General features: G+C 40.4%; 1 protein-coding gene across 1 annotated transcript in view; it reads left to right on the forward strand.

Annotated features, from left to right (window-relative positions):
• NBEA (neurobeachin) overlaps positions 1 to 26,861 on the forward strand; it is a gene marked incomplete at its 5' end in the record, with an annotated part of 948,936 nt that overhangs the window by 22,278 nt on the left and 899,797 nt on the right. Inside the window, one exon of the mRNA XM_081083035.1 lies at positions 24,906 to 25,137. Within this exon, the coding sequence (XP_080939161.1) occupies positions 24,906 to 25,137 (232 nt within the window). The remainder of the gene's footprint in view (positions 1 to 24,905; positions 25,138 to 26,861) is intronic.

The raw sequence follows: 26,861 nt of genomic DNA on the forward strand, positions 1-26,861 counted from the left end.
ATTTTTAATTTTTTGAAGAAACTCCATGCTGTTTTCCATAATGGCTGCACCAGTTTACAGTCCCATCAACAGTGCATGAAGTTTTCCTTTTCTCCACATCCTTGACAACACATCTTATTTATTGATGAATATTTTGATGATATCCATACAACCTACTAAATGGGAGAAGATACTCACAAATGATATATTAGATAAGGGGTTAATATTCAAAAATAAATAAGGAACTCATACAACTCTACATCATAAAAGCCATACTGTGCCCTGACCCGAGTGTCTCAGTTGGTTGGGTGTTGTCCCCTGCACCAAAAGGTTGCTGGGTTCGATTCCAGGTCAAGGCCACATGATTGGGTTGCAGGGTCAATCCCCTGTAGAAGGCAGCTGATGGATGTTGTACTCTCACATTGATGTTTCTCTCTCTCTCCCTCCTTCTCTCTCTAAAAATCAGTAAAATATTTTTTAAAAAAACAACCTCATAATCTGATATTTAAAAATAGGCAGAAAAAATATTGGCAGAAATTTCTCCAAAGATTATATACAATAATTTTATGCTTTTATGTAAATAAAAAGATTTCATTAAAAAGGGTTAGCTATGCCCTGACTGGTTTGGCTCAGTGGATATAGCGTTGGCTTGCGGACTGAAGGATCCCAGGTTCGGTTCCGGTCAAGGGCATGTACCTTGGTTGCAGGCACATCCCCAGTAGGGGGTATGCAGGAGGCAGCTGATTGATGTTTCTCTCTCATCGATGTCTCTAACTCTCTATCCCTCTCCCTTCCTCTCTGTAAAAAAATCAATAAAAATATGAAAAAAAAGCTAAAATTTAAAAAAAGGTTTAGCTATGTCATCCTATATAATAGAAGCCTAATATGTTAAGTGTCCAGTCGTCTGTTCAACTAATCAAAGCGTAATGTGCTAATTATATGGTAAGGCCACTCAAGTGCTTGCTATAATGTGCACTGACTACCAGGGTGCAGATCCTCCGACCAGTAGGTTAGCTTGCTGCTGGGGTCAGGCCGATTGGGACTGAGCAATACAGGTTGGACATGCCCTTTAGCCCTCCTGCGGTCCCTACCTGGCTGGCTAGCCTTCTTTGTCCCTCCCTGGCTCCCATTCTGCACCTGTGAGGTCCCTTGGCCTGACCTGTGCCCTCTCGCAATCTGGGAGCCCTTGGAGGATGTCAGAGAGCCAGTTTCGGCCCAATCCCGCATGCCAGGCCGAGGGACCCCACTGGTGCACGAATTTGTGCACCAGGCCTCTAGTTTTATATAAATTCAGTTATGATTACTTCTTGAGTTAGAAGCATCTCTTGAGTTGTGGCAGTACTGTTTGTAATTTTAAGAAGGCCTTGAAGAGAAGAGCACCCTTAACTGTGCAAATAGACTATCACAATGATACATTCAGATTTAGAGGAAGTCTCGATTCATAAACATTTTTTATACTATGGTAACAGTGATTTTAGCTTTTATTTACTTAGCATTTTTAGATTTTTTGTCACTATCTTTGCTTTTAAAAATCTTTTCTTTTTGCCTGGATGGTATGGCTCAGTGATTGAGCATTGACCTATGAACCAGGAAGTCAAGGTTCGATTCCTGGTCAGAGCACATGCTGTGGTTGCGGGCTTGATCCACAGTAGGGGGCATGCAGGAGGCAGCCGATCAGTGATTCTCATCATTGATGTTTCCATATCTCTCTCCCTCACTTTTCTTCTCTGAAATCAATAAAAAAAAATTTTAAAAATTTTAAAAATTTTTTTTAGTATTTATTGCTAATTTTTAAAAAAATAGTCGAGCCTTCAGTTTTCTACTTTCTTGCAGAAATAACTTAAATAAATTGGTTCTTTTTCCTTATTGTGATTTATTACTTTTGGATGTTACATTTCTTATCCTCTGAAAACATTTTGTCTCTCCTCATTTTATCCCACACACTGTTCATAAAACACTGATGTTTTTCTTTGAGCTATGACGTATCTGAAATGTATTTTTTAAGTTTACCTCCTTGACTTTGTAGCAAGCTGTTTAGGTGTGCTTTCTAGTCTAGATTAGAATCTTGGATCTGCCATTTACTTAAGTGTGACCTAGATCTCGCTGCCTCACCTCATTTATCTATAGTTTCTTTCTATGAGGACAATTATGTCTTTTTCTCAAAGGATTATCAGAGAATTGTTTCCATGATAAAGGCCAATTGTTTCTACTTTTATTTTTTTATGCTTGAGTTTATAACTATTGAACTACTTGTTAGAAGTGGGGAATAAATATTTTCTTAAACTTGGAATGATAGTTTCATAAGCATCAACCACATTAACACTAATGTATTAGAAGTTATAATAAAGGTTAAAAAGACTATCAGAAAAGATAGGCGCATTCTACATTATCCACAATAAATATTTTTAGAGCTGCTGGCAAGTTATCAGAGAGCCTTAACTGAACTCTTTTGTTATTAAATGATATATCTAAAAGGGGATTGTTCTTTTTTACTGTGAAAGATGGAACCTTATGCTTCACCTAACAGAGCCTGATTGTTGGAATTACAGATGTTAATTGTTAATTCATTTAAAAGCAAACTATTATTTTTCAGCTAAGCTCATCTCTGTTATTTTACACATTTCATAATGGCTTTTGGTTACTTCTGATTCTACTAAAGCACGAAGAGCTCATTTAGGAGATTAGTCTAAAAAAATTCTTCAATGTTCTTCCAATTTATTTTATACTAATTCTTGACACATTTATTCAGTGACTTATAGGCTTAAATCTTGGTTGTCTGCTTCTGTTACTTCCATCAGTAAGTATCCATGTCATTGTTTTTCAAACCTTTTCATTCTCTATATGGTCCATTCTAGAGAACCTCTTCTGAGTTGCTAATCACTGGTCTACAATGTTCAAAATTGTGACCCAGATCAATTGGGCATATAATTAATAAATAAATAAGCAGTTCTTCAGTAAGACTATGGCCTGGCAAAAATGATATTTGAATTGGTTTTCATAGATCTACTAGGTAACTAACCTTAACTAAGTGCTAATTACATGCCCAACTTTGTTCTTAACTGCTTATAACCCACTTACTTTATTCAATCCTCACAACAATTCTATTACATAGGACCTTTTATTCCCATATTGTTGATGAAGTAACTGAGATTTAGAGAAGTAGTATTATTAACCACATTACCACTAATGTATTAGGAGTTATAATAAAGGTTTAAATAAACTTGCAAATGGCCATAAGATTAAGTGAGTGGTGAGGCTAAAATCTAAATCTAGGAAGTCTGAATTCAGAGCCAAACTCTTAATCAGCTATTATTGTGAATAAACCAGAAGTAGTAAGAATTGTTGAAGTTGTTTCATACATAGTAAAACTAGCCTTTAACCAGAGAGAACCTCTAGATCGGTTAAAAAAGTTAACTTAAGGACTAGTTTCTTATAAAGTTGAATTTTGGAGCTATTATAAAGAAAAATGTATAGAGTACAATATATTAAAAATTGAGGATATTTTTATTTTTAAATTCTTAAATTTTAGAAGATTTAAAAAATATTCTTAAATGAGCTTTTTATTGCTTGTATGGACTTGTGCAAAGACAGAATTACTGGATTTTGATCTTATGGCCATTTGCAAGTTAATTAAACTTTCTCTTCCTGTGATTACTTATCTGTAAAAGGAAAAAAATATAGTTTCTCATAAGTTGTAATGAGAATTACATTATCTACACTAATAAAAGAGAAAGATGCAAATTAACCATCGGTCCGCCACTCTGCTACACCCCAAGCCACGCCCACCAGCCAATTAGGAGTGAGTATGCAAATTAACCAAACTAAGATGGCTGCAGCCAGGGAGCTGGAGCAAGCAGGAGGCTTGGGTTGCCCCCTGCAATGGAGGAAGCCAAGCTTCCTGCCTGCCCTGGCTGGCCCTGGGCTCTGCTCAAGGCTACAAAGATTCAGTTACAGAAGATAAATAAATCCCAGATACCTGCTTCAAGACCACCAAAAAAGAAAAAAGAAAAAAAGGAGAGGATGGGAACTTGGGTTGCCGGGGGGCGTGGCCAGCCTGAAAATGGCCCTCAGCCCCTCACCCAGGCTGGCCACACCCCCATGGGGTGAGGGTCCCTGCTGACGGGTTTGGCCAGCCTTCAAACAGCCCTCAGCCCCTCACCCAGGCTAGCCAGGCACCCCAGAGGGAGCCCCCAACCCTGAAGGTGCTGTGGGCAGCCTGAAAATGGCCCTCAGCCCCACACCCAGGCTGGCCACACCCCCATGGGGTGAGGGTCCCCGCTGGGGGGCTTGGTCAGCCTGCAAACAGCCATCAGCCCCTCACCCAGGCTGGCCAGGCACCCCAGTGGGACCCCCACCCTGATCCCAGACACCTTTTAGGGTAAACCAGCTGGCTTTCACCTGTGCACCAGTCCTCTATCCTATCCTATATAATAAAGGGGTAATATGCAAACTGACCCTAACAGCAGAATGACTGGGAATGACTGGTCACTAAGACACACACTGACCACCAGGGGGAAGATGCTCAATGCAGGAGCTGCCCCCTGGTGTTCAGTGCACTCCCACAGGGGGAGCTCTGCTCAGCCACAAGCCAGGCTGGTGGCTGCCAGCACAGCGGTGGTGGTGGGAACCTCTCCCACCTCCTCAGTGGGGCTAAGGATGTCTGACTACAGCTTAGGCCTGCTCCCTGCTGGCAAGTGGACATCGCCTGGGGGCTCCCGGGCTGCCAGAGGGATGTCTGACTGCCAGTTTAGGCCCGTTCCCCCAGTGAGTGGGCCTAAGCCAGCAGGTGGACATCCCTTGAGGGGTCCCAGACTGCGAGAGGGCACAGGCCGGGCTGAGGGCCCCCCCCCCCCCGAGTGCACAAATTTTTATGCACCGGGCCTCTAGTTTAACATATATAAAGCACTTAGAATAGCATTTAATCGCATGTAGGGTTAGGTAATCATATTCTTACTATTTATCCCATTTATATCATACCATGTAGTCATTCATCCATATTAATAAATACCTTTTTTTTTGCATATTACCTCTTTATTAGATAGGATAGTTATAAAATTAAACATAAATGTATAATGGGATAAGCCTTGATAAACAGTTTGGTGGTTCCTGAATAAATTAAACATAGAATTACCATATGACCCAGCAATTCCACTACTGCTGGGGTCCAGTCCCAGCAGATCCAGGGGTTCCCAAAGGTGCAGACGGAGTTGGCGAAGAAGGAATGACATGGAGGCAGCGTTCAGGTGATCATCATAGCCAGGTTCTGGAGGCAGCATCTCCAGCCAAGTTCTGTGTAGGCAGGTTCTGTCTGGGTTCTCTTGCCATGTTCTCTCGCTAGGTTCTCCAGCCAGGTTCTCCAGGTTCTCCAGCCAGGTTTGGTCGCCAGGTTCTGTGTCTAGGTTCTCTTGCCATGTTCTCTCACTAGGATCTGTCTCTAGGTTCTGTTTTTTTTTTTTTTTATTGCTTACAGTATTACCAAGGGTATTACATATGTGTCCCCTTTTTTTCCCCCGCCCTTGACAATCCCCTGGCCTCCCCTACCCCCCAGTGTCTTATGTCCATTGGTTATGCTTATATGCATGCATAAATGTCCTTGGGTTGATCTCTTACCCCCCTCCCTCCTAGCCCCCAACCCTCCCCGGCCTTCCCGCTGCAGTTTGACTATCTGTTTGACGTTGCTCTGCCTCTGTATCTATTATTGTCCAAAAGTTTATAATGGTCTCTATTATCCATGAATGAGTGAGATCATGTGGTATTTTTCCTTCATTGATGGCTAAGTTCACTTAGCATAATGCTCTCCAGTTCCATCCATGCCGTTGCAAATGGTAAGAGTTCCTTCTTTTTTACAGCAGCATAGTATTCCATCGTGTAGATGTACCACAGTTTTCTAATCCATTCATCTACTGATGGGCACTTAGGCTGTTTCCAGATTTTAGCTATGGTGAATTGTGCTGCTATGAACATAGGGGTGCATATATCCTTTCTGATTGGTGTTTCTGGTTTCTTGGGATATATTCCTAGAAATGGGATCACAGGGTCAAATGGGAGTTCCATTTTTAGTTTTATGAGGAAACTCCATACTGTCTTCCATAGTGGCTGCACCAGTCTGCATTCCCACCAGCAGTGCACAAGTGTTCCTTTTTCTCCACATCCTCTCCAGCACTTGTCCTTTGTTGATTTGTTGATGATAGCCAATCTGACAGGTGTGAGATGGTCCCTCATTGTTGTATTGATTTGCATCTCTTGGATGATTAGTGACTTTGAGCATGTTTTCATATGTCTCTTGGCTTTCTGAATGTCCTCTTTTGAAAGGTGTCTATTTAGGTCCTTTGCCCATTTTTTGATTGGATTGTTTATCTTCCTTTTGTTAAGTTGTACGAGTTCCCTATAAATTTTAGAGATTAGGCCCTTATCAGATATGACATTGGCACATATGTTTTCCCACGCAGTGGGTTTTCCCGTTGTTTTGTTGATGGTTTCTTTTGCTGTGCAGAAGCTTTTTATTTTGATGTAGTCCCATTTGTTCATTTTCTCTTTAGTTTCAAGTGCCCTAGGAGCTGTATCAGTGAAGAAATTGCTTTGGCATATGTCTGATATTTTGTTGCCTTTGGATTCTTCTAGAATTTTTATGATTTCCCATCTTACATTTAAGTCCTTTATCCATTTTGAGTTTATTTTTGTGTATGGTGTAAGTTGGTGATCTAGTTTCATTTTCTTGCATATATCCGTCCAATTTTCCCAACACCATTTATTGAAGAGAATATCTTGGCTCCATTGTATGTTCTTGCCTCCTTTGTCAAATATTAATTGAGCATATTGGTTTGGGCCGATTTCTGGGCTCTCTATTCTATTCCATTGATCTATATGCCTGTTCTTGTGCCAGCACCAGGCAATTTTGAGAACAGTGGCTTTGTAATACATCTTGATATCTGGTATTGAGATCCCACCTACTTTGTTCTTTCTCAGGATTGCTGCAACTATTCGGGGTCTTTTTTTATTCCAGATGAATTTTTGGAGCGTTCGCTCTAGATCTGTGAAGTATGCCGTTGGTATTTTAATGGGAAGTGCATTGAATTTATAGATTGCTTTGGGTAGTATGGACATTTTAATGATGTTGATTCTACCAATCCATGAACACGGTATGTTCTTCCATCTGTTTATGTCTTCCTCTATCTCTTTTTTCAACGTCCTGTAGTTTTCTGAGTAGAGGTCTTTTACCTCTTTAGTTAAGTTTATTCCTAGGTATCTTAATTTTTTTGGTGCGATGGTGAATGGGATTGTTTTTATAATCTCTCTTTTTGAAAGTTCACTATTGGTGTATAGATATGTCTCAGATTTCTTGGGGTTAATTTTGTATCCTGCTACATTGCCAAATTCATGTATTAAGTCTAGTAGCTTTTTGATGGAGTCTCTAGGGTTTTGTATGTATAATATCATGTCGTCTGCAAATAAGGACAGTTTTACTTCCTCTTTTCCAATTTGGATGCCTTTTATTTCTTCTTCTTGCCTAATTGCTATGGCTAATACTTCCAGTACAATTTGAACAGGAGTGGTGAGAGTGGGCATCCCTGTCTTGTTCCTGTTCTTAGGGGAAATGGTGTTAGTTTTTGTCCAGTGAGTATGATGTTGGCTGTGGGCCTGTCATATATGGCTTTTATTATGTTGAGGTATGATCCTTCTACTCCCGCCTTGCTGAGAGTTTTTATCAAAAATGGGTGTTGAATTTTGTCAAATGCTTTTTCTGCATCAATTGATATGACCATGTGGTTTTTTTCTTTCAATTTCTTTATGTGATGTATCACGTTTATTGATTTGCGGATATTGTACCATCCTTGCATCCCTGGGATAAATCCTACTTGGTCATGGTGTATGATCTTTCTGATGTACTGCTGGATCCGATTTGCTAAGATTTTGTTGAGGATTTTGGCATCTATGTTCATGAGGGATATTGGCCTGTAATTCTCTTTCATTGTGTTGTCTTTACCTGGTTTTGGTATTAGGGTGATGCTGGCTTCATAGAATGAGCTTGGAAGTGTTCCTTCCTCTTGAATTTTTTGTAGTAGTCTGAGGAGGATAGGTTTTAGTTCTTCCTTGAATGTTTGGTAAAACTCCCCTGTGAAGCCATCTGGTCCTGGGTTTTTTTTTGCTGAAAGCTTTTTGATGACTGCTTCAATTTCTTCCATAGTTATTGGCCTTTTGAGATTTTTAGATTCTTCCTGATTGAGTTTTGGAATGTTGTATTTTTCTAGGAATTTGTCCATTTCCTCCAGGTTGTCTAGTTTGTTGGAGTAGAGCTGTCCATAGTATTTTTTAACAATCATTTGTATTTCTGTGGGGTCTGTTGTTATTTCGCCTCTATCGTTTCTGATTTTGTTTATTTGGGTCCTCTCTCTTTCCATCTTGGTGAGTCTGGCTAGAGGTTTGTCAATCTTGTTTATCCTTTCAAAGAACCAGCTCTTGGTTTCATTGATTTTCTGTATTGTTTTTTTTGGTCTCTATTTCATTTATTTCTGCTCTAATCTTTATTATCTCCTTCCTTCTGCTCACTCTGGGGTTTTCTTGTTGCTGTCTTTCTAATTCTTTGAGTTGTAGAGTTAGATGATGTACTAACATGTTTTCTTGTTTTTTGAGATAGTCCTGTAGAGCTATAAACTTCCCTCTCAGGACTGCTTTCATTGTGTCCCATAGGTTGTGGATTGTTTTGTTTTCACTGTCATTAGTTTCCAGGATGTTTTTGATTTCTTCTTTGATCTCATTGTTAACCCAATCAATATTTAGTAACATGGTATTCAGCTTCCAAGTGTTTTGAGTATTTGGGTTTGTTTTAATTGTAGTTTATTTCTAATATTATGCCATCGTGGTCTGCGAAGATGCTTTTTATGATTTCAATCTTCTTGAATTTGGGGATACTTTGCTTGTGACACAATATGTGGGCTATTTTTGAATATGTCCCATGAGCATCAGAGTGGAATGTATATTCTGTGGCTTAGGGGTGAAGTGTTCTGAAGATGTATATTAAGTCCATCTGATCTAGTGAATCATTTAGGATTGCTGTTTCTTTGCTGATTGTTTGTTTAGAGGACTTATCCAGTGCTGTCAGTGGTGTATTAAAGTCCCCTACTATGATTGTATTGTTGTTGATCTCTCCTTTGATATCTTCCAGGAGTTTTTTTTATGAATTTGGGAGCTCCTCCGTTGGGTGCATATATGTTTACCAGAGTTATATTTTCTTGTTGTATTGATCCCTTTAGTATTATGAAGTGGCCTTCCTTATCTCTTGTTATGGCCTTCACTTTGAGGTCTATTTTGTCCGATATAAGTATTGCTACCCCAGCTTTCTTTTCCTTTCCATTTGCCTGAAAGATATTTTTCCATTCTTTCACTTTCAGTCTGTGTGAGTCCCTTCTAATGAGGTGGGTCTCTTGTAGACAGCAGATGTATGGGTCATGTTTTTTTATCCATTCAGCCACTTGATGTCTTTTGTTTGGAGCATTTAGTCCGTTTACGTTTAAAGTTATTATCGAAAGGTACTTGTTTGTAGCCATTTCTTTTTTTGTGTGGATTTTTTGTTCCTTAGCTTTTTATTTCTTCTTTTTACACCAGTCCCTTTAGCATGTCTTGGATTGCTGGCTTGGTGGTGATAAACTCCCTTAGCCTTTTTTTGTCTGTGAAGCTTCTTATTTCCCCTTCAATGTTGAATGATAGCCTTGCTGGATAGAGTATTCTTGGATTCAGTCCTTTGCTTTGCATCACTTTGTAAATTTCCGTCCATTCTTTTCTGGCCTGATGTGTTTCTGTTGAGAAATCATTTGACAATCTAATGGGAGATCCCTTGTATGCAACATTCCGTCTCTCTCTTGCAGCCTGTAAGATTTTCTTTTTGTCCTGAACATTTGCCATGGTAATTATGATGTGTGTTGGTGTGGGTCTTTTTGGGTTCACCTTGTTTGGGACTCTCTGGGCTTGTGTGACTTTTTTCTTCCCCACCTCAGGGAAGTTTTCTGATATTATTTCTTCGTATAGGTTTTCTAATCCTTGTTCATCTTTCTGTTGTTCTGGCATCCCTATTATTCGTATGTTGTTTCGTTTCATGTTGTCCCAAAGCTCCCTTAGGCTCTCCTCCTGTCTTTTAATTTTTTTCTCCAATTGCAGTACATTTTGGGTGTGTTTTGCTTCCTTGTCTTCTAATTCACTAATTCGGTCCTCCGCTTCTCCTAGTCTACTGTTGATACTTTCAATGGTGTTTTTCATTGCAGCTATATCACTCTTCATTTCTTCTTGGGTCTTACTTAAGTTGTTGATTTTTTCATCTGTACTTCTAGCTTTTTGCATATGTTATTGATTTTTTCATCTGTTTCTTCTTGCTTCTTGCAGAAGTTGTTGATTTTTTCTCCATCCGGTTTATGCACTCTAGGACCCTTATTCTGAATTCTTTTTCTGTCAAGTTGCATGCCTCTGTATTACTTAGCTGTTTTTCTGGCGAGTCCTCTTTTTCTTTCCTTTGGGGGTTTCTTTGTCTACCCATGTTTGATCTCATTGAAATATCTAGACGTTGAGCCGTTCCGTGGCTGCTCCCTGGGTGGCAGTGACTCCTTGGGCTGTGGTTGCTCTTCGGGCGGTTGCAGTAGCAGCTGCTCCTCTGGTGGGTTCTGTTCACAGCTGTGGTGGCTCTTCTGGCTGCTGGTGGGAGGTTTCACTTACAGCTGCTGTTCCTCAGACAGAGGGTGTGGTGCTCAGGAGGCTGCTGTTTCTTGGATCTGCTGCGTTGATTTAAAGGCACAAAATACAACACAACGAGGCACCATGTACGTCACTAAACACAAATATATTCGTGAAATTAATAACCCCAAATAAAGGTGACCACCCGAGGTAAGAGAATTAGGGGATAAGGAAGAAAGAAGAAAAAAAGATAAAAGAGAAAAAAGAAAAGAAAAGAAAAGTAGGGACCAAAAAAAGAAGTGCAAAAATGAAATTGGGAAAAAGGAGGGGGGAAAATAAAAGAGAGAAAAGAAATGAAAAAAAAAAGCGAATAGAGAGAATGAAGTGGAAGAGGGGCAGAGACTATTTATATGAGGAGAAAACTCCTATAGAACCGCCACTAATCCCAACAAATTCCAGTAACAGCTCCCTGGAGATGAATGCAAACTAGAAACAACCAATAATATCAAGAGAGGCAAGGGAAAACAGAAGCACAAAAATAACCGGGGGGGTGAGGTGGGTGGAGGGAGGGGGAAAACCAGCAGAAAAAAAGAAAAAGAAAAACAGCCTCACAACCAGTCCTAAAACACACACACACACACACACACACACACACACACACACACACAGACACACACAAAAAACAAGCAACAACTACAAAAAAACAATATACTCAACAATCAAGCAAACAGCAACAAAACAATATAAAGATAAAAGAAGAAAAAAAGATTTTGGATAGTGAAGAAAGATAAGGGGTATGTGTATAAAGATTTAGAGCAGTGGATTGGAAATAGGATATATAAGTAGGGTGAAATTTTGACAGGAGGTAAACAGAAGGAATAGGGAAAATCTAAAGCCAGAATAGGGTAAGAGAAACAGGACAACAAAAGGGGAAATGTGAGTGAGAGGGTTTTAGCATAGAGGTAAAATATAGGTAGGGAAAATTGTTGCTAAAGGAATGATGAAAATAGAATGGAGAACACTAATCCCAAAATAAAATAAAGAGAAAATAAAATGGCACTTTAAAAAATGGTAAAATGGTAGCAGTAATAATACTGGTTAAAAATAAGAATGTAGTAATTAAAAGGGTAAGATCAGTTGATGGAAAAAGAAGAAAAAAAAATTGGTTTCTTAGTTAAAAGGTGAAAAAAGAAAAATAAAATTTGCAGTAGTGAAGGTCCTTTGGTTCTACTTGTCAGTCTGGCTCGCCTTAGTCCTGCCAGGTATTCAGGAGAGCGTTGAATTTCCCTTTGATACATTGTTCCTCTGTGTTGTAAACCACAGTCCTTATTTTAAAGCAGGCCATATTTGTTTCCCAGACTGCCTTATTTTGTGTTTAGCAAAGAGTCAGTTTGTGGCTCAGCCTCTGGGTGGCAGTGTTCTGGGGTTCTACCTTTCTTTGTTGATGGAAAATTAATTCTACTTTTTGAATTTCATTTTCAGTTTCTATCTGTCCCTCATCTTAATTCTCCATTGCTTTCTCTTTGTCAAGTACTCAGAATTTATATCTTCTTTTATGCTTTATGTGACATGTAAGCCAACCACAAACTTTTTTGGAATTAGGTATAGTATACATACTATATACATATATACATCTTGATTCTTGGAATTTAGCACTATTTGTGCATGGGCTTTTTCTTGTCCACAGATATACTCCTAGTTCCTAGAATATTTAGTCCCAATCTTTAATAAATAAAATATTTGGTATATGAATGGATGAATGAATAACTTCAAGACTGTTAGGTATTTTGTATATGGCTATTATTTTTTTAATTGTTGTTAGTATTACATATGTGTTGCACATTTTCCTCCTTTTTGCCCCCCCCAACTAACCCCTGCCCCACCCTAGGGCTTCCACACACTACTGTCTGTATTTATGGGTTATGCATATATGTATATTTGATCTTTTTTTTTCTCTTCCTATCCCTCCCTCCACCTCCCCACTGAGATCTGTTATTCTGTTCCAAACATCCATACCTCTTGTCCTATTTTGTTTATTAGATTCCACATATAAGTGAGATCATGTGATATATGTATTTCTCTAATTGGCTTATTTCACTTAGCATAATAGTTTCCAGGACCATCCATGCTATCTCAAAGGGTAAGAACTCCGTCTGTTCTGCAGCTGTTTTTATCCATTCATCTAGTGATGGGCATTTGGAACGGTTTCCAGATGTTAGCTGTTGTAAAGAACGCTGCTATGAATGTAGGAGTGCATATATTCTTTCTGATTGGTGTTTTGGAAGTTTTAGGATATGTTCTCCGAAGTGGTATTGCTGTGTCAAATGGCAGTTCCATTTTTAATTGTTTTAGGAACCTCCATACTGTTTTCCACAGTGGCTGCACCAGTCTGCATTCCCAACAGCAGTGTACTAGGGTTCCCTTTTCTCAACCTCCTCACCAGCACATGTCGTTTGTTGATTTGCTGATGGTAGCCATTCTGACATGTGTGAGATGGTACCTCATTGTCGTTTTGATTTGTGTCTTTTAGATGATTAGTGACATGGAGCATTTTTTCATATGACTAGTGGTCGTTCGTATGTCTTTTTTGCAGAAGTGTCTATTCAGTCCCTTTGTCCTTTTTTCAAGTTAGATTGTCTTCCTTTTGTTGAGTTGGATGTGTTCTTTGTATATTTTGGAAATGAGCCCCTTATCCGATGTATTATTGTTGAATATGTTCTCTCATACAGTAGGTTTCCTTTATATTTTGTTGATTTTTTTTTCTGTGCAGAAGCGTTTTAGTTTGATGTAGTCCCATTTGTTTATATTTCCAGTGTTTCCCTTGCCCTAGGACAGTGGTTCTCTACCTTACTAATGCCGCGACCCTTTAATATAGTTCCTCATGTTGTGGTGACTCCCAGCCATAAAATTATTTTCGTTGCTACTTCATAACTGTAATTTTGCTACTATTATGAATCGTAATGTAAATATCTGATATGCAGGATGTATTTTCATTGTTACAAATTGAACATAAAGCATAGTGATTAATCACAAAAACAATATGTAATTACATATGTGTTTTCCGATGGTCTTAGGCGACCCCTGTGAAAGGGTCGTTTGACCTACAGTTGAGAACTGCTGACCTAGGAGATGTTCAGTGAAAATAATGCTACATGAGATGTGTGATATTTTACTGCCTATGTTTTCTTTTTTATTGTTTTTATGGTTTTGCAACTTACATTTAAGTCCTTTATCAATTTTGAGTTTAATCTTGTGTATGATTTAAGTTGGTGATTTAGTTTCATTTTTTTGCATGTATTTGTCCACTTTTCCCAATACCATTTATTTCAGAGATTATCTTTAATCCATTGTGTGCTCTTACTTCCTTTGTTAAATAGTAATTGACCATATTAGCTTAGGTCAATTTTGAGGGTCTCTGTTCTGTTCCATTGATATATATGCCTGTTCTTGTACCAGTACCTGGCTGTTTTGATTACAGTGGCTTTGGAGTATAGTTTGATATCCAATATTGCGATCCCGCCAACTTTGTTCTTTTTTCACAGGAGTGCTGAGGCAATTTTTCGGTTCCATGTAAATTTTTGGAATGTTTGTTCTAGATCTATGAAATATGCTCTTGGTATTTTAATAGGCATTGTGTTGAATCTGTAGATTGCTTTGATGCTAATGCATCAAATTCATGTACACAGTATAGGCTTCCACTTGTTTGTATCTTTTTCTATTTTCTTTTTCAATATACTATAGTTTTCTGAGAGTAGGTTTTTTTTTTTTTACCTCCTAGTTAGGCTTATTCCTAGGGATCTTATTTTGTTGTTGCAATGATAAATGGGATTATTATCTTTTTTCTTTTCTCTTTCTGAGAGTTCATTATCCTATCTAATAAAAGAGAAACATGGTAATTAGCCGTACATCCGCTACCCTTCCCATTGGCTAATCAGGGCAATATGCAAATTAACTTCCAGCCAAGATGGCGGCCGGCAGCCAGGCAGCTTGAAGTGAACATGAGGCTTGCTTGCTTCAGTGAGGGAGTACTCCAACGTTTGCCACCTGCTGCTGCCGGCCTCTGAGCTTTCAGTTTGAAACATTGTTACAAATATAGAAGGTAAACAAAACCCCAGAAACCTGCTTTCAGTCAGCCGGGATCTCAGAGCTGGAGTTGAAACAGTGTTTCGATTATAGAACCCAAACAAACCAGATACCTGCTTTCAGCAGCTGAGGCCTAAGAGCTAGAGTCAAGCCTCAGAGCTAAAGCTGGCCCAGAATAAAAAAGAAAAAAGAAAAAAAGGAGCGGTTGGGAGCTTCAGTCACCCACCAGCATGAAAACAGCCCTCAGCCCCTCACTCAGACTGGCCAGGCACCCCAGTGGGGACCCCCACCCTGAACGGTGTGTGACCTGCTGCAAACAGCCATCATCCCCTCACCCAGGCTGACCAGGCACCCAATCGGGACCCCCACCCTGATCCAGGACACCCTTCAGGGCAAACCAGCCGGCCCCCACCCATGCACCAGGCCTCTATTCTATATAGTAAAAGGGTAATATGCCTCCCAGCACTGGGATCAGCGGAGCCGCGAGGCCTTCCGGCACCGGGATCAGCATGACAGGGGGCAGCGCCCAAAATCCCTGATCGCCCTGCGGCTCTGTGTGTGACAGGGGCCAGGGCCACAACCTCCCTATCTGCCCTGCTCTGTTCGGGACAGGGGAAGGCGCCCCTACCCCCTGATCAGCCCTGCTCTGTGCCTGATAGGGGGGAGCTCCCCAACCCCCTGATGGCCCTGCGGCTCTGTGTGTGACAGGGTGTGGCGCCCCAACCCCCTGATCCGCCCTGCTCTGTGTGTGACAGGGTGCATCACCCCAATGTCCCCCCTCCACGGGCCCTGCTCTGTGTGTGACGGGGTAGAGCCATAACCTCCCCATCGGCCCTGCCCTGAGTGTGACAGTGGCGGCGCCCCAACCCACTGATCGGCCCTGCTCTGTGGATGATAGATGGCGGCGCCCCAACTGCCCCCCACCGGCCCTGCTCTGTGTGTGACAGGATAGAGCCATAACCTTCCCATTGGCTCTGCCCTGAGTGTGACAGGGTGTGGCACCCCAGTCCTCTGATCCGCCCTGCTCTGTGTGTGACAGGGGTTATGCCCCAACTCCCCTATCGCCCTACTCTGTGAGTGACAGGGGGGAGCTCCTCAACCCTCTGATCGGCCCTGCTCTGTGTGTGACAGGGGGGAGCTCCACAATCCCCTGATGGCCCTTGCTATGTGCGTGACAGTGTGCAGCGCCCCAACCCCCTGATTGGCCCTGCTCTGTGCATGACAGGGTACGGAGCCCCAACCCCCGTGATGGGCCCTGCTCTGTAAGTGACAGGGGGCAGCGCCCCAATCCCCTGATTGGCCCTGCTCTCTGTGTCACAGTTGGGAGCTCCCCAATCCCCTAATGGGCCCTGCTCTGTGTGTGACAGGGGTCAGTGCCCCAACCCCCTGATTGGCCCTGCTCTGTGCGTGACAGGCGGTGGCGCGGCAACCTCCCCATCGACCCTGCCTTGAGTGTGACAGGGTGCAGTGCCCCAACCCCCCAATCGGCCCTACCCTGAGCGTGACTGAGGTGACATCACACCCTGATCCGCCCTGCTCTGTGCATGACAGGGAGCGGCACCCCAATTCCCCAATCGGCCCTGCTCTGAGACCGACCAGCGGCTGCACCTAGGGATTGGGCCTGCTCTCTGCCATCTGGGACCAGGACTAAGCCAGCAGGTCGTTATCTCCCGAGGGTTCCTAGACTGCGAGAGGGCACAGGCCGGGCTGAGGGACCTCCCCTCCCCGCTGAGTGCACAAATTTTTGTGCACTGGGCCTCTAGTTGATATATGAAAACATCATTCATTTCTGGATATGTTAATTTTGTATCATGCTATCTTGCCAAATTTATTTATTAAACCTAATAGTTGTTTCGGTGGAGTTTTAGTGTTTTCTATTTAAAATATTACGTTTTATTTCCAATTTAGATGATTTTCATTTCTTCTTGTCTGATTGCTGTGGCTAGGACTTCCAATACTATGCTGAATAAGAGTGGTGAAAGAGGCCATCCCAGTCTTGTTCCTGATCTTAAGGAAAGTGCTTTTAGTTTTTCCTCATTCAGTATGATATTGACTGGAGGTGTATGACCTTTATTATGTTGAAGTATGATCCCTCTGTTCCCACTTTTTTGAGCGTTTTTATCATAAATGAGCACTAGATTTTTTTAATGCTTTTTTCTATATCTATTGATGTGATTATGTGATTTGTATCCTTTATTTTGTTTACGTGGTATTTTATGTTTATTGATTTACAAATGTTTAACCATCCTTGCATCCCAGGCATAAATCCCACTTGGTCATGGTGTGTGTGATCTTTTTAATGTATTGCTGGATCTAATTTGCTAATATTTTGTTGAGGATTTTAACGTCTGTGTTCATCAAAGATATTGGTGTATAATTTTCTTTCTTTGCAGTGTCTTTATCTGGTGTTGGCATGTGGATCATGCTGGCCTCATAAAAAAAGCTTGAAAGCCTTCCGTCCTCTTGAAATGTTTGGAATAGTTTGACGTGAATAGTTGTTAATTCTTTGAAAGTTTGGTAAAATTTGCCTGGGAAGCAATCTGATCCAGGACTTTTGTTTGCTGGCAGTTTTTTTTACCACTGCCTTAATTTCATTAGCTGTTATCACAGGCCTATTCAGGTTTTCTGATTCTTCCTGTTTCAGTTTTGAAAGATTGTATGTTTCTCGGAATTTGGCCATTGTGTCCAGGTTGTTGGCTTACAGTTGTTCCAAGTAATTTCTTATACTCCTTTTGTCCCAATTAATTTATTATCTGAGCCAGTGGTCGGCAAACTCAGTCAACAGAGCCAAATGTCAACAGTACAATGATTGAAATTTCTTTTGAGAGCCAAATTTTTTAAACTTAAACTATATAGGTAGGTCCATTGTTATTAACTTAATTAGGGTACTCCTAAGGCTTTGGAAGGGCCACACTCAAGGGGCCAAAGAGCCGCATGTGGCTCGCGAGCCGCAGTTTGCCGACCACGGGTAGACTTAGTGGGACAAACGCAGGTGACCAGGAGTCAGCAATAACAGCCTATCCCCTGGTACTTCAATGTCTCTAGACAGCTCAGCCGAACTGGAACACATGAATATACAAGACAGAATTAGTATGTAATCACACAAGGTTTATTTACCTATTACTAGTGGGTCCTAGGCTCCAGCAAAGGCCACCAGTGATGCACACCGAAAGATGGACGATGAAGATGGAGACAGACAGGCGGCCGCAGTTGGTTCAGGTTCACACAGCAGAGCAGTCAATCAGGGGCTTGTCTCACGGAGCGGTGTGGAGTCCTCCTCTCATCAGGCAGGAGACGTGGACTGAAGAAAAATCTGGTGCTTATATAGTCAGTGGTAAACAACTTGTGTCTTATCAGTGTGGACCAGATGGTGTGCCTTTTGCTAAGAGCAGGGTGTTTATGCTTTAAGGGCTTAGGGCATTCACGTCAAGATAGTGGGGCATTCACCACATTTTGGAAGTTACAGAGTATTGGGGTTTTCACACAGCAAACATTTCACATATTAATTACTTCATACAATAATTATTTCCATACATTAGAGAGATTTCCTTATTACCATAACATTATTAGAACACCTTTGTATTTCTGTGATACTAGTTGTTGCTTTGCCTCTTTCATTTCTGATTTTATTTATTTGGATACTCTTTGTTTCTTGGTAAGTCTGGCTAAAAGTATATCAATGTTGTTTGTCTTTTCATAAAACCAACTCTTGGTTTCATTGATTTTTTGTACTATTTTTTTAGTCTCTATGTCATTTATTTCCTCTCTGATCTTTATTATTTCCTCCCTTCTGCTTATTCAGCTCTTTTCCTGTTGTTCTCTTTTTAGTTCTTTTAGTAGTTAGGTTAGATTTTGTATTTGAGCTTTTTCTTGTTTCTTGTAGTGCTATGAACTTTCCTCTCATGACTGCTTTCTCTGTGTCCTTTCGGTTTTGGTTTGTTGTATGTTCATTTTCGTTTGTTTCCAGGAAGTTTTTTATTTCTTTCTTGATCTCATTGGTAATCCATTTGTCTATAATAATAAAAGGGTAATATGCTAATTAGACTGGACATCTTCCGGATGTCATTCCAGTCATCCTTCCTGATGAAGCCAGGGCCAGAGGGAAGCCAGCCCAGGTCCCGGGTGCCTGCGGCCGGCCTGAGGAAAGCCAGTCTGGGTCCTGGGTGCCTGCCAGCGGATGAAGGATGGAAGCCCAGGTCCTGGGTGCCAAAGGGAAACAGTGCCAGCAGCCAGGGGAAGGAAGGGCCACTCTTGCACAAATTTTCATGCATCGGACCTCTAGTTGTTTAATAACTTCCTATATTGCCTCCATGTATTTGAATGTTTTTGAGTTGGTTTTTTTTTTTTTACTCTAGTTGATTTCTAGTTTCATGCCATTGTGATTTGATAATTTATGATTGATATAGTTTCAGTCTTCTTGAATTTCTCAAGACTTATTTTGAGTCCTAACATGTAGCCTATCTTTGAGAATGACCCATGTGCTTTTGGGAAGGATGTATATTCTGCCATTTTAGGATGAAATGTTCTATATACATCAATTAAATCTATCTGATCCAGTGTGTCTTTTAAGATCGCTGTTTCATTGTTGAGTTTTGGTCTGGAATATCTATCTAGTGATGTTAGGGGGTATTAAAGTCCCCTAGTACTGTATTGCTATCGATCTCTCACTTAAAGTCTTCCAAGAGTTTTTTAATGTTTAGTTGTTCTTGTGTGTATATGTTTACAAGGGTTATATTTTCTTGTTGGAATGATTCCTTTAGTATTATGTAGTGATCTTCTTTGTCTTGTGTTATTGTCTTTGTTTTAAAGTGTATTTTGTCAGATATGACTATTGCTACCCCAGCTTTTATTCTCTTTGCATTTGCATATAATATTTTTTTCCATCCTTTCACTTTTATTCTGTGTGAATCTTCTGTTCTGAGGTGGGTTTCTTTTAGAATATGTATGGTTCGTGTTTTCTTACTTATTCAGGTACCTTATGTATTTTGATTGGATCATTTAGTTCATTTACATTTAAGGTTTTATTGACTGGTCCATATTTATTGCCCCTTTTCTTCTTATGTCTATATTGCTCTCTATTGATTTCTTCTTCTTAAAGCATTGCCTTTAACATTTTTTGCAATGCTTGTTTGGTGTTAATGTACTCTTTTAGCCTTTTTTTGTTGTTTTTGTCTGAGAAGCTCTTTCTTTCAACATCAATTTTAAATGACAGCCTTGCTGGATAGAATAGAGTCTTGGGTTCGGGTCCTTGGTTTTCATTACTTTGAATACTTCATGCCAATCCCTTCTGGCCTGAAGTGTTTCTGTTGAGAAGTCAGCTGACAGCCTCATGGGACTCCCTTGTAGGTCATTGTTTTTTTCTATCTTTTAAGATTCCCTCTTTGTTTTTAACTTTTGCCATTTTAATTATGATGTGTCTCGGTGTGGGTCTCTTTGGGTTCATCTTGATTGGGACTCTATGTGCTTCCTGTACTTGGGTGACTTTTTCCATTAGCAGGTTAGGGAAGTTTTCTGTTTCCTTTAATCAGGCTGTCTGTTCCTTGCTCCCCCTGGTAACCTTATTGATACCGGAATAGGCAAGCAGGAATTCTTCCCAGGGTCGTGTCTCACGGAATCAAAGAATGAAGCTGAGGACCAGAGGAGTTCAAACAAGGCAGGGATTTATTGCAAACAAACATAGTCTCCCCACTCGGGGAGGGGATTCAAATAGTTTGCCACTGAAGCATTCTGCTCTTCCCCTTATATCTGCTAAAGGCCTGCTCTTTGTTTTTCTATGCCACTCTCTGATTGGTTCTGGCCTTTTTGCAGCATTTTACTTTGCACTTGCAAGAAAAACCTCTTCATTTCAAAACATCCTGTTTTCCTGCTATCCATCCTGTTTTTCTGAAAATCATTTTGTGGTTTCATCTAACTCCAGGATTCCTCCTACTTCCACCCCTTATAAGCTGTTTACCTAATTTTGCTTTAACTCCTTTCACTGTCATGTGGTTATTGTTACCCTTCATGTTGTCTCATAGTTCCCGTAAACTATCCTCCTGTTTATTCTTTTTTCTTTTTGTTCTAATTGGGTATTTGTCTTCTACCTTGTCTTCCAAATTCGGCCCTCTCCTTCATTCAATCTGCTTTTGATTTCTTCCAGTTTATTCTTGTTGTTAGATACACTATTTTTCATTTCCAACTGCTTCTTGTTCATTGTTTCTATTTTCTTTTCATGCTGTTGTAGTTACCACTATGTTCCTTGTTATCCTGACCAAGTTTCTTGAGCATCTTTATAACCTTTACTTTGAAACTCTATATCTGCTAATTTGCTTGTCACCATTTAATTTAGCTGTTTTTCAGGAGATTCCTCCTTTTCTTTAATTTGGGGTTTGTTTCTTTATCCCCAATTTTTCTTTCCCTTTGTATTTGTTTCTACATATTAGGTTGAACTGCTATGCCTCCCAGTCTTCATGGGGATGCCTTATGTTCTGTGGTACCTGATGATGCGGTCTCTTTGATCCCCTGAGTTGGATACTCTAGGAATGTCCCTTGTGTAGATTATTTGAGCTCTCCTGTTGTAAGTGGGTCTTGATTGTTGTTGTTTGTCCTGTTCATGGGTGTATCGTCTCTCAGTCTGGCTACCTGTGAGTCTCAACTCTGACCAGGTTGTATGAGCAGTTGTGCCAATGCTAACAAAACAAAACAAAATAAGAAACAAACAAAAACATACAGAAGACCCTTACAGCAACAACAAACACAATCACAAATAAAAGAGATTTAGAAAAGAAAAAGGTGAACCAGAATAATAAAAGAAAAGAAATATGAGAACAGAAAAGGGGAAGAAAAAGGATTATGAAAGGAAAGAAGGGAGAGAAAAAATAAGAACAAAGAATAGGAAAAGGAAAACGGTATAAAAGAAAAGAGGAAAAATTATGAAAAGGAAAAAGGTAAGAAAAAAGACAAAAAATAAGAAAGGGAAAACAAGAGAAAGGTGGAGAAAGAAGAAAAAGTAATAGAGTAAGAAAAGGAAAGAAAAATAAGGCATGAAAGAAATAACAAAGCAGTAAAGGAGAAAAAATAAGGAAAATATTTAAAAAAAAAAAAAAAGAGAGAGAAAAAGTGAAGTAGCATTCCTCTCAGTAGAGTTCAGTGCCCCCTGGGAGCTCTCTTTGAATTCTGCTCTAATGTTGACTGAGGCTGTCTGTTTTATCTGTTGTTTCTGGGACTCCCAGGAGGTACTTTGTGGGTTGCCACTATCAGAAGCTGTCCATCTTTGGCTCTCAGCAACCTGTTCCAAGCTTCAAGCGATAGTTTGTATCTGTCTCCAGAGGGCTTGGCTGCACACAGGAGGGGCCAGTCTGCACTTTAGGTCCAACTTGTTAGCAGCAAAGGGCCCAGGCATGGGTCAGTAAACATCTCAAGGCTCCTTGGGCTCCACCTCTGCCCTCCTCCAGCTGCGGATCAACTGTCATCTTAGTCACTGAAAAGGCTGTTTCTGAAAGGGCTTTTGGCTGAATTAGTAGCATGAGACCTCTGGTTTTCCCATGATGGGGATTGCCACACCCCAAATCCAGGCACTGACACCCGCTGAGACTGTCTACTGTAGGCCCTTAGGTTTGGTCCCTGCTGCTGCCTCCTCTGCAGGGTCCAGATGCAGGGTGTGGCAAGAAAGGTGGGGTGAGCTGTATCCTGAGGGCAGGGTATTTGCCTTCTTCCCTGACTTTGCCTACTGGGAGGGGCCTGTGCCTCTTAGGAAAAATGAACTGATGCGGTATTGGTCGGGGGGGGGGGACACGACACACATTAGATCACAGGTCTCCCAGCTGCCACTGTTCCATGTCTACTACCCCAGTGCTTCCTACCCCAGTCTCTCCTCAGTTAACTCCAGTCCAAAGCATCCTCCTTCCACAAAGCCTCAGTTGAGTGGCTACATATGAAAATCCTGTGCTCTGAGATTTTTTTTTTTTTTAAATGTGGCTTTATATCCAACAGGCCATAAGCTCCAAGCCTTTCACAGCTGAATATTACGTGGGCCACTGTTCTCAGCTCTGGTGCTCTGGGTAGGGGTGTCCAGCCTAAGGTCCGGGCCTGATCCTCTGAGGGGAACCCCTCATTCTCAGCCTATTGCCGTTGGGAGCTGGGCCAGCCCTCTTTTGACCCTAGCCTTTCCTTTCAGTCTCCAGATGGTTTCTGCCCTTCCTTGTTAAATGTCTCCTCTTCAATCCTCAATTGGTAATGCCAGGTGAATGTTCCCCAATTTAGTTTTATATCCAGTCTGACTCTGGAAGGAAGTGCAAAAAAGGTCCACCTACTCTGCTGCCATATTGCAATCTATATATGACTATTATTATCTTCTTAAATTTCCCATTCTATTGATAAAAATGATATCCAGTTTGTCAGTGTTCTTTAAGAATGGTACTTAAAATGGAATATAGGAATTTATGTGATTGGTCAATTGAGAATGAGCATCATTCTTGTATGTCTTTTATTATATACTAGAGGCCCGGTGCACAAAAATTTGTGCACTCGGGGGGGAGGGGGTCCCTCAGCCCGGCCTGTGCCCTCTCGCAGTCTGGGACCTCTCGGGAGATAACGACCTGCTGGCTTAGGCCTGCTCCCGGGTGGCAGAGGGCAGGCCCAATCCCTAGGTGCAGCCCCTGGTCGGGCTCAGAGCAGGGCCGATTGGGGAGTTGGGGCGCCGCCCCCTGTTATACACAGAGCTGGGCGATCGGGAGGTTGTGATGCCACCCTAAGTCACGCTCAGGGTAGGGCCGATTGGGGGGTTGGGGCACCATCCGCTGTCACACTCAAGGCAGGGTTGATGGGGAGGTTGCGGCGCCACTCCCTGTCATGCACAGAGCAGGGCCGATCAGGGGGTTGAGGCGCCGCACCCTGTCACACACAGAGCCGCAGGGCGATCAGGGCGTTTGGGCGCTGCCCCCTGTCACGCTGATCCCGGTGCCGGGAGGCCTCGCGGCTCCGCTGATCCCGGTGCTGGGAGGCATATTACCCTTTTACTATATAGAATAGAGGCCTGGTGCATGGGTGGGTGCCGGCTGGTTTGCCCTGAAGGGTGTCCTGGATCAGGGTGGGGGTCCCCAATGGGGTGCCTGGCCAGCCTGGGTGAGGGGATGATAGCTGTTTGCAGCTGGTCACACCCCCTTCAGGGTGGGGGTCCCCACTGGGGTGCCTGGCCAGTCTGGGTGAGGGGCTGAGGGCTATTTTCAGGCTGGGGGTGACTGAAGCTCCCAACCGCTCCTTTTTTTCTTTTTTTTTATTCTGGGGCAGCTATAGCTTTGAGGCTTGGCTCCAGCTCTTAGGCCTCCACTGCTGAAAGTCGGTTTCTGGCCTTTGCTTACAATGTTGTGATCCGGCTGGCTGAAGCCAGGCAGGTTTCTGGGGTTTTGTTTAGCTTCTATGTTTGTTACATAGTTGCTTGCAGCTCAGACGCCTGCAGCGGCAGGCAGGGAACGTTGTAGTCCTCCGTCACTGAAGCAAGCAAGCCTCATGTTAGTTTCAAGCTGCCTGGCTGCTGGCCGCCGTCTTGGCTGACAGTTAATTTGCATATTGCCCTGATTAGCCAATGGGAAGGGTAGCGGTCATACGCCAATTACCATGTTTCTCTTTTATTAGATAGGGTGTATTTGTCTATCACTATACTTGAAGTAGCATTTGGGAGGTACAGTAATGCTTATGACTAATTTAGCATAATGCCACATGTCAAATAGGTTGCCATTAGATCAACTTTCAACTTTTTAAAGTATTATAAGATAGGTATTTCTCTTTCAGACTTTTTATCATTGATTATTTCATTTCAGCATTTACATTTTATTTCTTAAAATTTATACTTAAATTTGTCTTTTAATTATTATCACTTTTAAGAGCCAAACCCATTTTTTGTAGGAATTTTTCCTGAACCCCACCCAGGAGTCATAGTCTCTATTTTGCTCTGTTATTCTAGATTTGAAATCACCTTTTTCCATTAAAAAATTTACATTTCTCATTGCAAACTTAATTCTTACAAAACAACTGTGTTCAATTATCTGCAGTTTAGAAATTTTTATCAAATTACTTTTAGATTAAACAACGACAATTTTTAGAGTAGCTATGCTTTCTTGCTAGTTGAATGTTTGGTATTATTTTATTTTATTGTTATAAATAACCATCCACCTTATTAGTTATTGTGTCTTTTTTTCTTCTTTCAGCTGGTTGGTGGAGAATTTGACTTGGAGATGAATTTTATTATCCAGGATGCTGATAGTATAACGTGCATGACAGAGCTTTTGGAGCACTGTGATGTAACATGTCAAGCAGAAATATGGAGCATGTTTACAGCCATTTTACGAAAAAGTGTTCGGAATTTACAGACTAGCACGGAAGTTGGGCTAATTGAACAAGTATTGCTGAAAATGAGTGCTGTAGATGACATGATAGCAGGTATGAGGTTATCTGACAGGAAAATATAGTTTAAATGTAGAGATTTATATTCTATAGGTAATATAAATATGTTGAAGTTACCTTGATTTAAAATAGATACATAGAAATGTATGGAAAATTTGCTTTTTATATTAAGGGAAAATCTGGCAAATGTAGGATGACTTCTTTCGTATTAGACAAACATAATTACTAATTTTGCTTTTCCAGGTTTTAGAAAAACTAAATAATATGAATAAATGCTATGAAATCTACCAGAAAACTAAGCAGTACTTTCTATGTAGTATTTAATTAAACTTTTACATAATTAAAAGATACAATACATATTATATTTCTGTATAATGGGCACTTTATCAAATTCTTGGAACTCTGTGCTCTTTAATTTGACATATATGGAACTATGACAGGAGGAACTAAAAATTTTAGGATAAACTTGTTTTTTGGAGGTATTCATTTTACTAGGCAATTTTTGAAGAAAAACATGTAGAAAATAAACAGATATATTGAGGAATAGAATATAAAATTAGCATGAAATTTCAAGATAAAATATTAATTATTGTACTTTTAGTGTGTTATTTTAAATAATAATTTTGAAGTCTTTATTCTTCACCACAAGTTCTTTACCTCCCTGCAAGTTCATTCCCCTTTGGGTTAGATGCACTGAAATATAAATAGTTGAAAAGTTAGTCCCAGAGTAACAGTCATTCTCAAAAAATAAATGTAAAGTTTGAAGTTTTGATTCTCTGAAGCCATGAACCTTGAGCATAAGTTTTTTCTGACATGAAAGGAGTTTTATAATTCTAAAAGTGACAGTGTGATTCCACAATATCATATCTGATCCTTAAAAGTAGTTCAGACACTAGAGAATTCACTATGCTATTTTGATTTATGCTTTAATTAATACTAGTAGAGCAAAACATTAATCAAAATAGAGTGGAATGAAGAATGGGTTAAAGATGAATGCTTTTTAAATTTAAACAGTATTTTAAAATTTTCGTCTTTCTTAAAGAATATATTAAAATCATTTTTAATTGCTTTCATGGTGGTATCTACTTATTTAGAATGATTTAGTATTCTTTATATTATTTACTAATGATTTGAAGAAAAATTAGATTCTAACAAAACACCTTTTTAATGTAGATGTACCATTTGTGTAAATTCTAGCATTGTTTAAAGAAACTTATTTTTATAAAGTTATATGTACATGTTTTATTGAAGATTGTGTGATCTTTGAATACTTTATCTGGATTTAATCTGTTAATATTTTTTTCTCGGTAAATAAAAAAGTGTCTACCACTTTATAGAGTGCATGTTTCAAAATGTGCCACATTTACATACATAGTGGTTACAGGCAGGTAATTGATGAGCATTCAGTTGTAAGGTGATAGTAAGTGTGATAGTACCACAGAAAATTCATATCTTCACAAATTTCTGTTATATAAAGCCTCCTAATTCTTATAGTGTTTGCTTTAAATAATAATATGATAACAAATTTCACTTTTTGTTGTATTAAGCATTGAATAAGTGTGAGGAAAATACCTCTGCACCTTACTTTTCAGTAGAGAAATTAAAATTTAGGCAATATACTAATGAAGTATCAGTAATCACCAAAAACCTACTAAATTTTAACTCTGAATACTTTGTAGCATAAGTTCAAAGACATACATTTTATTTAATAATGTGAAGGTATCACTAGAAGGTGGAGTAAATTGATAGGAGAATTTCAT

The sequence above is a fragment of the Myotis nattereri genome (assembly GCF_964212035.1).
Source record: "Myotis nattereri genome assembly, chromosome: 2".
Classification (NCBI taxonomy): Eukaryota; Metazoa; Chordata; class Mammalia; order Chiroptera; family Vespertilionidae; genus Myotis; species Myotis nattereri.